This window comes from Macrosteles quadrilineatus, unplaced genomic scaffold (genome assembly GCF_028750875.1).
Source record: "Macrosteles quadrilineatus isolate MER2022 unplaced genomic scaffold, UCM_ALF_1.0 Scaffold_3__2_contigs__length_128488019, whole genome shotgun sequence".
In the NCBI taxonomy this organism is placed as follows: domain Eukaryota; kingdom Metazoa; phylum Arthropoda; class Insecta; order Hemiptera; family Cicadellidae; genus Macrosteles; species Macrosteles quadrilineatus.
Window position 1 is genome coordinate 98,804,812 of NW_026542596.1, and position 13,987 is coordinate 98,818,798.

The following is a 13,987-nucleotide window of genomic DNA, read 5'->3' on the forward strand; positions in this document are numbered from 1 at the left end:
AATGGAAAGTTCTGCATACACTGTTATCAAGTCAATGGTAACTTCAACATGAACCTTCACAATTTACCCTAGTCAATAGTAAGTTCAACATAAACTGTTCACAAGTCAATATGAAGTTCATAAACTGTTCACAAGTCTATGGTAAGTTGAAGTTCAACATGATTTGTTCACAAGTCAATGGTGAGTTCAACATGATTTGTTCACAAGACAACTGTGAGCTCAACATGAACGGTTAACGGTTCACAAGTAACCCTATGTTGGTTCTTAAAGCCAATGGTAAGTTCAACACGAACTGTTCACAAGTTACCCTATGTTGGTTAATATTGAGGACGCAAGCTTGTCTACTACAAGAGACAACAATAGTTGTCAGTCAACGGTATGCGACCCCTGGCTTCATTTGGAAGTCTGATTTTTGTTCTTCCTTTACATTGGCCATTTGGTGTTCATACATCGACACAAACGCAGCTCAGGTGGGTGGCCTTTTGATTATTAATAAAAAAACTTAGAAAACACTTAATTCAAGCATACATAATATATGTAAACTTGGGTCAATAAATACTACAAGCAATAAATATGATTAAAACATTGAAATATAATTTTTACATTTATAGAAATCTATTTAGTCCAATAAGCATTTAGGTATTTTAATTTTTCTAAAATTTAATTGCCTTTATTTAATGATTGAATGTTAGTTTATGTTAGTCTTCTGTAAGCACTCGTTTTTGTTATAAAATTCTTGTGGTTTGCTAATTTCAGATGTTTCTGTGCCTAATGTTAGAAGTGTGCCTGCACCCCACTAAAATTTCATTGGCCATGTTCACTTTCACATACAATATACATTTGTATATATAAATTTTCAAAAGTTACATACCAAGTTTGTTATTTTCTTTCAAATCAATAATAGTGAGGATAGCATACTAAAAATTCTCTATAGATAACACTCACATTAAACAAAATCTTTTGTTAAAAAAACAAATCGTATATTTTTTGAAGAACAAAATTATGAATTAATTGTGTAAAAAATTAGTGCTCAATCAATTTCCTACATGAAAACCCTCGATGTAATAAAAAAAATTCATTAATTCAGTCAGAGTTCAAGCACCTCAAGGAGATCCGAAAATAGATTTTTCAAATATACATTACTGGTGAATCTGAAATTGAGTAATTTATCTTTAAACTCTAGTCAAAGTATTCGGGACCAACTAAGAAATATCTTTTTTTAGGATGATAAATAGGTACTGAAAGTGAAATTAGGAAATGTAATTGGTCAAGAAGTATTTGTTGTGAAAGCATGTTTAATTTGCTACTACAATGTATCATTGACTACAATAGCTGAACATATTGAAAGTCATCTAATGTATATTCAAGAGTTTTGGCTACTTGAAGCTCAGCAACCACATGCATTGCTCTTCAAAATTTAGCCATATTTTAAAATCAAAGTGTAAATGTTTAACATTTTGGAAACTTTTAAATTTAATTCTGTAGATTTGGGCCCCTTTTAGCGAATTTCCCTATAGGGAAGTAGCTATTACCGTAGGTCTCATGGTAAGACCTAAGCCCGGGACCGATTTACTTTTTCATTTTGATGTCCCCAGAGGCCAAAAACACCATTCGTTCAAATTTTTATATATCTATATATAGAGATATATATATATATATATATATGTGTCCATCCGCACGATAACTTGAGTAATTTTTGTCCGATTTTGATAAAATTTGGTTTGAAGGTGTAAGGCGCGATAAACTTGAATGAGTTCGCGAACCAGCATGATCGGACTATGGGAACGGGGGTTTATGGGGGGTTTTATGGGGTAAAAATAGGTTTTTCCCATTTTTGACCCTAAAAACACAAAATTTCACAATTTCTTTTTTAACCATTTTGTAGAGCTTAAAAAAACAAATAATTTAGTATATTGAAGCGTTATTATGCGCCTAATTGTTACGGAGAAAATTCAAAAAAATTGTAATTTTAAAATTCCCATGTTATTCTTATGGAGAATAAGTAAACTGTTGTAGTTTGCTTGTTTATGAACATATTTTGATCGATTTTGGAAAATACTTTTATTTCTTACCAAACTATTATCATTTTATAAAAAAAATCTTTTTTTACCCTCCCTGTTGCAGCAAACCTAAGTACTCGTTAAACTAATTCTATTTAAATGGGAAATAAATGTGCTATTTTTATGGAGGCATTTTAGTGTGAATCCAGTCAGGGTAATGGAAATTCGCTTAGTCTGCAGGTTTGCTGCGGCGGGGGTATTTATTTATGAGCTTAGAATTTTAACTATAAAATTCAAGTATGCATCTCAGTGAAAATGAGCAAGAAATGTATTTCTCAGGGGATTAAAACTGTTTATTACTGAGTGCAATCCTATTTTGGAAAATATCCATTTGGGCTTTAACATTTGTTGACCAAACAGGAATTTACAGGATGAACGTATAGCCACATAGTATAGTTGATAGGTAAAGTTGTGTTTATACCAAAGTCTTCCACTAAGTTTTCCACTAGCTGCGGCAATTAGTTCCTTTTTCTACAAAATACAACAACTTTTTCTCTTGACCTTCACCGACACTCCGCAGGAATCCAAAATTTATTGGAAGAGTAGTGGAGGGACAGAAAAAGTTGCTGTATTTTGTAGGAAAAGCAACTAATTGCCCCTAGTGAAAAACTTAGTAGAAAACTTCGGTGTTCACACGGCTTAAGATCAAAGAAAGATGACAACTAAAAGAGGAAGATTTGTTGCTACATGCATTTTGCAAGCAACTTGTAGAAAACTAGGGGAGAGCTGTTCCCCCTCCATACACCCCAGAAGCGATGTCAGGTGTTTTCCACTTGTTGCTCTAAATTAGAGAAGAACAGCATTAAGTTTTCCACAAAAAATTTTCCACAAGTTACTCTAACTTTTAAAAGCAACTTCTTTTACTTGTAAACTTTTAGTTATAAACTTTGCTGTTAGAGGGATTTAGTTGAAGTTATTGGGCTTTTCTTAAAATTTGTCCAATAGTTGTAATATAAGTGGTTATAGTAAAGGCCCTCTGTCTTGGAGTCCAAGGTTCAAATCCTTTTAATTACCTGAGAATGTAACCTACATTAAGCTGCTTGAACCATGTGCTTTTTAGACCAAGAGACCATCTCAGTCCGGTCTGATGTGCAGTATGTAGTCCGACCATGTCTTTAGCAGAACTAGGTGGGAGAGGCCCAACTGCACTTGACAACTAAGATGGATTAGCTGTGTAAATCTCACCTCAAATGAGACATTTTGTTACTTTTTTTATTATATGACTAATTTGACTAAGTGTCTAGAGCCCCCTCCCCCCAAATACCCTTTTGAAAATAACTTTGATTTTTTATGTTCATGAGATGTTGAAAATAATGATCCTGTGTTTAGCAACACAGGAAAAATGATGAGTTTCAACATATGGAAACTCCTACCCCGTACAACTGGTCATTATCTGGTTAAAATTAGTTATAAGTTTTTCTTACTGGCAGAAAAGTATTCAAGACTACATATTATATTGAAACACTTACAAAGCATAATTTTAAATTTTAGTTTGCAGAACTACATGTGTTAGCAGCTAAGTTCAGTTAAGTCTAAACAAACGTGGTATAGGTACCTCAAGATGAGTGGGGAGGTACTGAGTGAGACTGAACCCTCGTGTTCCAAGGAGACTGTGAAGCCTATACAGAGGGAGACTAACTGGCCAGTTGTGCTGTTCTACATTTACCTACATACCTCCGCCATCTACGCTACCCTGCTCATCTTTACACAGGCTAGCTTCTACACCACTATCTTCTGTAAGTGGCAAACCAGTAAAAACCATATTAACGAGAGTTATGCAATGAACGCTAAACCTTACAAGTAAACTTTTCATCTCATATGTTGGTAAACTAAGGCATTTTTAAATGAGTGATTGGAGGATGTAAACCTTATTTCTAAGCACCCTAGTTTTACACTCTTTATTTTATGCCTCAGAGTGGAATTCTGAATGGGATGGCCCCCGCAGGAATTCTCCTTAAGAAGGGCAATACAGAATCTTTGTTTTGGGTTTGGAAAATTTCCACTTCCACAAATAATTTAATTTTAAATTATTTGACATCATTGCTGGTTCTTTTAAAGCCAAAATCGTCTATAAAAAACTTTGAAACATACATATTTATCACACAATCGCTTTAAAATTTTACAGATCATAGTGAATTATTTAGATTTAGATTTTCTCAAGAGAGGGAATGGCCTCTTCTGCCCCCCTGTGGCCGCCTATGCCACAAAGTTAATCAAACTTGAGAAACTTGATGAACTACAGCACCATCTTTAACTTACCAAGGATCAAAGAGTGCTTTATTCCTCATCAAAATCTGTGTCGTAAAGTAAATGGTATGTAGTCTACTCAGACTACCCATGCTTCCTGCATCCTATGTCCACTTTGTCGGTTCTTTACTTTAGATAACCATTCCCCTATGGTCATTTATGGGATCAGTGTGAGTTGCCTTCTGTCTAAGCCCAGAGTATAGGCAAATATTTGAGACAGAGAGGAGAAAGTGCCGATGCATCACCCACCTCCTTCTAAGCATTTTTCATGTGAGATTCGTGTTGTCATCACTTGTTGCAGCTGCCCTGCTAATGTTCCTCGGCACCCTGAGCATCACTATCGGTTGTCACAGACTCTGGGCACATAACACATACAAAGCTGTCTGGCCACTGAGACTGCTGCTAGTGATAGCACACACACTCTGCTGTCATGTAAGTATTGTGTTGTGTTGTATAATTCATGATAGCAAGTAAGAGATCACAAGAAAAATGTCGGTGCTTCAAACCTATCAAACGAATCAATTCAAATTTATTTGATTGCCCTTAAAATGTAATGCTAGATTGCTGCTATTGTTGAAAAAAGATTGTGAAACAAAATATTAATGTAATTTATGAATCTAACCAATCAAGTTAAATGATACTATAAAATGTTTGTCTTTTGAATTAGTTAGCTTAAAAATGGTAAAATATAACTAAATGGAGACGCAACAATTCATCAAGCTCACCCTTTAAACCCTAGCTTATTTTTTATCCAAGCTCATGGTGGAAAAGCCCTGACTGAATAACTAGCCAATCTTAGTAGATAGTATAACAAAGTTAAACAATGTACGTCAATCCACTCTACAGTCATCCTTTCATTCATATTTTGGTTACAACACGCCCGATTATACGTCATGTTAGTTATTGGTACGGATAATTTGTTGTAATTTGCAATGTTTCCGCAGGGGACAGTGTATGATTGGGTGAAGGAGCACAGAGCACATCACAAGCTGAGGGATACGGAGTTGGACAAGTTTGACTACAAGAAGGGCTTCATGTTTGCACATCTGCTGTCCCATTGTAACAACACTGACTCCAGGATCACAAGAGAGGAGGACAAAATTGACATGAGCGACATTGAACAGGACAACATGGTTATGTACCAGAAGAGGTAAATATTCCTAGTTTACGCTTCACTAACATAATCATCCATTTTGTAGCTCCTGCCTCCAAAGTGTGCTGTGCTAAAAAGCCTCTTCTATACTCTCTGATTAATAATTTATTTTTGTAAAAAAATACAACCGACTTCAAACGCTCTAAAAAGAATGAAATAATTTCAATAAAGTAAACTTTTGTATTAGGCAAGCTCACGTATTTTAAGTCAGCGCGGCTCTATGATGATTTTTGATACAAAATTAAAAGAGGGTGTCCATATTGCAGGTGACTATCAAGGTGTTAATCTGCATGTCTTTTTCATAGTTATACGTTAAGTGTTATTTTATTGCCGTAATCAGAGATCGGAATTATAGTGGTATTAACGAGTATCTTTAAAAAGATTATAACGCATTTAAATGTTTCTAACTTGGAAAAGTAACGTTTTAATACTAAACTAGCTTCTTTTCCCTATCATAATATCAAACTAAATTATTTTCCTCTTTATATAGAACATTTGTGTGTGTTATTTTCATAATGCATTTATTCTGAAGTAAACATAAAATACAAGAAAATATTTCCTTTAATATATAAACAAAACAGTTCAGTATGTTTTTTATATATTTAAGTTATCCAGCTACAATTTATTGATTTTCAAAATACACACACAGTATTTAATTTCAATCATATTTGCAGTTTGAGCCGCGCCAACTTGAAATACGTGAGCTTGCCTAATACAAAAGTTTACTTTATTGTAATTATTTCATTCTTTTTAGAGCGTTTGAAGTCGGTTGTATTTTTTTACAAAAATAAATTATTTCATGATTTTTAGTGACTGAACGTCTCAAGCCTTTTGGAACAATATGAAAGTTATTCCTCAGCTACCAGCACTAAAAAATCTCTCAAAAGTGGAAAATTGGTCGTTAACACGTATAGTACCTTTGGGAAATATTATATGAAAGATTGGTTCAGCTAAAAGTGGTGTAAGTCATGTAGGGGGTTTTGTTTGCTCAAGATATAGCCTAGTCGAAATTGCAAATCATCTTCCTCTAGGACTTTCCGAAGCAGGCATAATAGTATTGATATGATATAGTAACTGGGTAGAGAATATCAATACACATTCCACATCTGCAAATGCATGTTTAGTAATTATTAAAATATTTAACACTTTTAAGACAATTGACGATTATGCACTGTCACACGTCTTAGGTCGTGTAAGGAATAATTGCATTTAATTTATATTTAGACCTGTTTTACGAATGCTTTGGTTTTCACAATACACCTTTATTTGTCAATATCATACAGCTATTCACTGAAACATATATGTTTTTGTAAGTCAGAATATTCAATACTAAAAACAGAATTACTGTATACACAAATCAGGTCAAACGGTAAAATACATTTTTTTATAGTAACCAAAACAAAATGCATTTTTCTCAATGTAATTCATTTAGGCTCGATGGCAAGAAATAGTTTATTGATCAATATGAAGCAACCTTTCATGAAGAATTGTCTGTAGCTTCATTTAAATGGTTTCAACTAACAGCTGTAGGAATGTTATTATTATTTATTGCCTTCTCTGCACAAATGTAAACAATCTGCACAAATGTAAACAAAATAAATGTTGAGTATTTAAGGTTTTCAGAATTTTTCACCGAAACAAATATTATACTTAAACATAATATATAAGGTACCAAATAGAAACTCTCCTGGTGATTTTGGTGGTGGAACCACACTGATCGGTAAAAGAATCACAGAGAAATTGGTGAACATACATAGAAAAAAAAAAAACATCGCCACAAACAAATTGAGAACCTCCTCCTTTTGTTGGTAGTGGGGAAGTCGGTTAATAAAGGAAGCACAGATTAGCGATTAAAAAATGTATTTATTGGCAGGTAACAGTATCCGACCAGGTACCAGGATCAGAATCAGACAGAGCCACCGACTCATTAATAATTAAACTTTTTAATTTATTTTTGGAAAATAAGCAAATAACATAAAAAATGTCTCTAGCCAAATAAAAATATGGCCAATTTAAGGCAGGTACGGTAACTCTTTTCATTTGAGGATCACAGAATAGAACATTATTCTTGAATTTTAATATGTTTAAAATATTTGTACGTTTGTCTTGCCTATCCATAACCTAGGTTGTACTGGATCGTGATGCCCATTGTTGGGCTCCTGCTGCCTATCAACGCTCCAGTAGAGTATTGGGGAGAGAGTATTCTAGTATCAGTGTTTGTGGTGGGGATGTTACGTATAGCAGTACTGTGGCATGCATCGTGGCTAGTCAACTCTGCCAACATACTTTGGGGCTTGGACCCTGTCGACAGGTAAATCACAATACTTTTTGCTGTTGGTTTTATGAGTGATGAACTCTATGAGCTCCAGGGATTCATGCTTAAATTATTAATGTTCCCTTTCATCTGAACACAAAAATCTAATTCCGTTTAAATAAATTCTTAATGGACACATTAAGGATGAGAAAAAATAAGTGGTAAAAGGTCTGGTATGTGCAATTTATAATGAGTCCACTTATGTCAATTTCTACCCGAGTCACCATGTATTTTAGGCGATGTTCTTTCACCAAGCTCTTTCACCACAGGCAGTAACTCCTCATGAGCTGCACACCAGCCATTTTTGCTGAGTTATACCATTGACTATTGGATACCGTAATGAAGTTGAATCAATTATCAAAGGTTATACAGTAGAGTCCCGAAAACTCGGCGTAATGTGGATTGGAAGGGTGCCAAGTTTGTGAAATGCCAGATTATTGGAAACTAGGGTTAAAAATAAGATCAATACAATTTTAAAGCTTTTTAACCGCCTTTTTTATATAACAAGCCAGTATTAAGTGATCAGATATAGTACAACAAATCCTTGGTACAGATTTGTGAATTATATGACTTGACCTGGCTTGAGTCAATGTTTAACTCGGACACAAAAAATCACTAATTATCTTAGCCAGGTGATGGCCGAGTTTTCCAGACTGCCGGGTTATCGAGTGCCGAGTTTGCGGGATTCTACTGTACTAGCATAGGCATTTGTAAGTGTAAGTTTGGCTATGTATTGTTGTGTGTTGTATATATGATTTCAGTCAGAAACTACTATCATTGACTTTATATCTTACTATATAACGTCAGGATTTCATATCCCCTCAGTTGAGACTGCACCTTAAAATTGTGTGTTGCATGTTTTTATCATGATAATGATAATGCCATTAAGGCTATGACATTTCCATTACATACAGCTATAGTGGGTTTGTGAAATCCTATGGACAATAATTTAGTTGTTTACTGGAGTTGGTAAATGTTCGCAATGATCTTTTAAACAAGAAATGTGAACACCAACTATAAACTTATTTACCAACTTCCAAAAATGGACTTTAAACAAATAGTTCTTTATTCTTATTTTGCAGGAAATCCGGTGACACGACACTTGTGTTTTTCGTCAACAAGTCGCTGTGGCCGCAATACCATTACCTGCTGCCATGGGACTACAAATCTGGCGAGTATGGGACGTACGGCTCGGGTGTGTCTACGGCAGTGATACGGGTGGCGGCTGCTCTGGGGGCAGCTTACGACCTCACCACCTGCTCCAGCGACGGCATCAAGAAGGCTCTGACAGCTGCGAGTACCACTGGGCGACCTGTTATAGAATGTCTGGACGAGAATAGAAGCACCTCTACTCTGACCGAAATACTCGACTTTAAACTACACTCAGCGTAGAAGGCAATCTTCAGGTCTGGGATGGAGATGTACTCACTGGATCAGTAATGTCTACTTATATAACTGATGATAAAAGATTGAACGTGTTTTAAAATATTAGCAAATTATTTAGGAAGATTTTATCAGTTTTTGAATAATTTTGTACTTGTCATGGGCAGATCCACGGCGGTAATAAAACACTATAAATTTATAAGACATGGCATGGTTTATATTTTACTCTATGTCATGCCTTCTGATTGCCCAAAAATACAAACATTCCATCCCCCTAGGTCCTAACCCACAGTTGGCTGTAGCACCCTCTTAAACGATTTGAAAGCAGCCCCTCCTTTTTAAAAGGATGGATTCGCCCGTGTCACTCGTAAAAAAAATTTTTTTATTGAAACAAATGAGTGCAATTTAAAAAAATTGACTTATTTTTGCACAAAAGGTGTTATTGCATGATTATTTAAAGATTTTGTTTCTTCCTGTCTTAAGCATTTGATCAACTTTTAAGCTTGTTGAGCTATTTAATCATTGTAAACTGTTTGTGAAAGTTTTGTTTTAGCTTCAAAAAAATTCCAGTAAATATAAAGGCATTTACTTTAATTTGTAAATAATAATGGATCACATGAATTCAGTATTTATCTACTGATAAAAACGAATAAATGTTAACTTGAATTACCTGTAAATCAAAATTGGCTAAAATATGTTTCTGCAAGTTACAAGTAATGGTATAAATCATGTTTTTCTCTTGAACTGATTCTAACAATAGAAAAGTTGTGGAATTTTTTTAACGGGTTTTGAAATAATAACAAGAAGAATGAAAGATAGGACAACACTCGGGTGTATGTTCAAGAATGTGTAAATTTAAATGTAATAAAAATCAGAATTTGTTAAGTAGTTACTGGTTTCAAAAAGAGAATACAAATTATCAAAACTTACTTATTTATTCAAAAACAATTTCAAAGATTGAATCTACACTTAAGCACTTAAGCTTTATAATCATTAATTGTCTAGGTTTAAGGTTGTATTGTTTTGAATTTAAGTAGTTTGACACAACATTAATTTATTTCTAGATTGTGATTATTTCATTTGTAAATATTTCATTTCTCGTAATTGTTTGAGTGTTAGTAGTATCAGTTAGTTATATAACTATGTAAATGGTGTATTTTTGGTAACAATAAAATTAAATACTTTACAGTTTTATTCTTATTCATTAGTAAGTAGTACCAAATGTCACATTTATTGCTAAAATTTCTTGACGTTTGTCATCGTCATGGGTGGGTTTGAACATCTCTAACTCTTTGAATTCCATGAATTTTTCAGTGCTTTAACTATGTATATTTTAATCATGTTTTCCCTCATTGATAAAAAAAAAATACGGTTGAAAAAAAATCATAATGTACAGTAGGTACATAAGGTTAAGGATGAATAAAAACAGGAGATGATTGGTAAATATTTATTTAAAACATCGATTTAACCGCCTGTAAAGAACGATTTGGCTGAGTATATACAAGCCACGAGACGAGGCATAACGATATTGCAATGGCACTTGTAACTGGGTACAAAACTGCTGGGTCTCAGCTTATTACTAAACTAACCTACAAACCAGACTTACGATAAATTCACTTGTACTCGATAAAACTATAAAAAATATATTTGTACGTCTTCAGTTTAAATATGCGCTCTAGGCACTATGTTTAGTTACTCTTTTTCCCTAACCACCTGCTTTACCTCTTTCATAAGCAGCTAAAATAAAAACATCTTAATTTCTTAGAAAACCAAAAACCTTAAATGAACCTTGAAAAAGAAGATACATCTGGACTTTTAACAGGTGTTGATTTAGCTTGAGTTAGAATCACAGAAATTTTCAGCGCAACAAACTAAAAACTTATCTATCTAGGTTAGTTATGAGAAAAATTATGACAGCTTTTTAACAGATAAAAATCAAGTTGGTAAAAACAGGAAAGACAGTCTTGAATGCATTATTAAGAAAAATATGATTATGTAGGTTCTTGATTACTTAAGAAATCAAAGAAAACCAAAGCAGCCTTGGAAAACGTGTAATTTTTGTAACTCTATTAAGGATGAAATCCTGTTCAGAAAAAATCTGTTTATCAAAAATAGGGTTTTCGAAATAGATTCTCAATGGTGTTTTGCATGCAAAAAACAACACGGAGGCTGAGACCCAAGCTAGTAAACGAAAAGAACATATTTTTCTAACCTAACTCAAAACATTTCAATTACAACATCAATATAATGAATATCAAAAAAACTAAATAAACATTACAAATACGAACTAACAAATAAATGTACTAATGTTTAACTAAAACGTAACCTCTAGAATGATAAAATCTCAAGAATAAGTAACAATAGAGAGCAAAGATGATAATGGGGCGCCGGATTCTCTCGCAAGCACCGAAACCCTCATTGCACAATGGCCCCGACGTATCCTTCTAAGCATTGGCAAAACACAAACCGTACAACAGAAAAGGAAACAGTAGGTTTTTACTTTGGCATTATCATTGTTTCATTTTGTTGTTTCATTACTTTTCGTCTGATATAACAATCACCTGAAATTACTTCTACCATATTAGATCCAAGACATCCCAAGGTGGATCAGCTGTAGCCTAGTTTTGATTCAAATGGAACATAACTGTTGAATGAATGACTCACCTAGTGCACTGCTGTCTAAATTATATTTATTCTCCTAGTTTTTCGTACTATGTTAGTTGATACTATAGTTTAGAATAAGTTGTCCTCTCCAGTTCAGATTAGCTACAAGTTTGTGTTCCCATCAGAAATCAATAATTTACAGCAAGTTGAAAAGTGAAAACTCAATTCAATTACATTCACTTTATTCTAAAATTGGCTACAACTATATTATGGGGATGGAATGTCTAGTTATATTCATAGTCAACGTTTCTACTAAATGTACGTTTTAAAAATTTCTCACTGAGCAACTCCTTTTAAGATGTATTAAAAAGAAAATATTTTCATCTGATTAGAGGAATTTAATTTGCCACACTTTAATGTTTTTATCTGTAAGTTTAATGTATTTTTTCTATTTTAACTACCTACTTGTTGTAGAATCGGTTTTGCCAATGTGAAGACGTAATCTAATGTGAAGATTTTTTTAGATTAATTAATTGGCAATGGACACCAAAATAGTCCCATTGATGCAGCACATAGGTAAAATAGTGTACGTTTAAATGTCTACCTCGATGCTTTACTACTGCCTGATGATGTATGATTTATTTATTTATTTCACCCGTTCCAGAACTTAAATCACTAAAGAACAAACTCTAACCACAATCCGTATAAAATCACAAAAACTTTCCTGGCTCAAGAACCATTAATATACACCATCACATTTTGCGTGTAAAACCATCTGCAGATATAGCTAATGCGATGGGTCTATTTTGGTATCCATGGTCAATACGTTTGACTTTGATTAGAAATCTTTAACAATAATATATAACATTTAATAGTTTTAGTTAAACTAATCTCAAGAGTGCTGGCCTTGTGGATAACGTTCTCTAACAACTAAGACTCATGTCAGTGATGAAATCTGTCTTGTTTTAACAAGACTAAGAAACACAAATAGAAATATCAAAATGCTATTTACAGAACAACTATGTTGAGATTTTAAATAATTCCAGATCTTCATGGTTAAAAAGAGAAGTATTGCCACACTTTGAAAGGACGGAATACTTTAGTAATAAGAAAATCCGTATAAAATATATTATGTAAATCAATTTTTTCTCAAAAATAGGAGTTACAAAAATAATATATAACTTTTTACACTCTTTTCTCAGATAGTCAAGTAGAAAAACCTATGTTAACAAAATAATGTTAAACCATAATTAATAATTTTTGTTATAAATTGAACTACTTAATCGTGTTGGTTGCATGATTGCACTCATTAAGTGTGGCGTAGCTGCCTAGAAGCCTAAAGCTAAGTACTTGACACACAATAAACACTATGGCTTACAACAAAAACCTCAACGCTCTAAATGCTGCCATAATTCCTAAGATTTGATTTTAAATTATATAAAGCTAGTATTTTAGATAGTTAATAATATTTACAAATCTGGCATCTTCAGAATCGTCAGCTTAGCTTACCAACAACTAACAAGGTTAACAGAAAACAGAAGATCACCATGTAAGTAGCCTTGTTAATACTGGTCGATGTTAAGTCGCTTAACCCACCGACCTTACACAAAAACAATGATAAACCTGTGTTATATTATAAAATCAGATTATGTAATCAGGGACTTAACTTTCCCCAATAAGATAACAAACGTATCTACTATAATATTACTTCCAATGATCCTAAGGTTTTTAAGCAAAAATTTATAACAGATTCAACTGAAACAACCATAGAGTTATTTGGTGATCGACCTAAATATCATCTAAAGTGTTGATGGCAGCGAGAAATAGATGATTTAAATGAAAACAAACATAAATACTAACAAAAAAGTAAGAGGGGATTTACAGTTTTAGACTCATCAGTCAATTAAGCTCATTTGAAATAGTAAAAATCAAATATACTCCATGAAGTAAAACATTAACTAATCTCATAGAATGTGATCATCGCTTATAGAAATTTGATGGCACATTGCCGAAATAAAATTGTCCTGTTTTGCAGTTGTACCCGTAGATGTCACGAGTACTTATAATTTTTGTTTAACTCAACACAATGTAAGTCCAAAGAGTAACACTTAATCCTAGAGTAGTTTGGAAGCGTGTTAAGCGACTGGTCGAGGTCGTGGATGGAGTGGAGTGACGTCCGCAAGTTATGGGCGTGCGTTGTTAGCATCTATCACGCCAAGCCTACCG

At 33.6% G+C, this 13,987-nt stretch overlaps 2 protein-coding genes across 2 annotated transcripts in view; one reads left to right on the top strand and one right to left on the bottom strand.

Moving 5' to 3' along the window:
- Nucleotides 1-420: 420 nt before the first annotated feature.
- LOC128990940 (acyl-CoA Delta12-desaturase-like) lies at nt 421-10,342 on the top strand. The gene is made up of 6 exons (XM_054413610.1): nt 421-470; nt 3,612-3,796; nt 4,609-4,739; nt 5,252-5,457; nt 7,586-7,771; nt 8,857-10,342. The coding sequence occupies exons 2-6, from the start codon at nt 3,622-3,624 to the stop codon at nt 9,164-9,166; spliced, it is 1,008 nt and encodes a 335-aa protein (XP_054269585.1). The 5' UTR covers nt 421-470; nt 3,612-3,621; the 3' UTR covers nt 9,167-10,342.
- A 248-nt stretch (nt 10,343-10,590) lies between these two features.
- Nucleotides 10,591-13,987, bottom strand: part of LOC128990939 (protein held out wings-like) — an 84,256-nt gene continuing 80,859 nt past the window's right edge. Inside the window, exon 8 of the mRNA XM_054413605.1 lies at nt 10,591-13,981. The gene's annotated coding sequence lies outside the window, so the exon portion shown is untranslated. The remainder of the gene's footprint in view (nt 13,982-13,987) is intronic.

Bases quoted from the DNA above. Each gene is read 5' to 3' on its own strand.
- LOC128990940 (XM_054413610.1), top strand. From the start codon at position 3,622: ATGAGTGGGGAGGTACTGAGTGAGACTGAACCCTCGTGTTCCAAGGAG. The intron at 3,797-4,608 runs GTAAGTGGCAAA...CACTTGTTGCAG, and splicing joins CTTCTACACCACTATCTTCT to CTGCCCTGCTAATGTTCCTC. The intron at 4,740-5,251 runs GTAAGTATTGTG...ATGTTTCCGCAG, and splicing joins CACACACACTCTGCTGTCAT to GGGACAGTGTATGATTGGGT.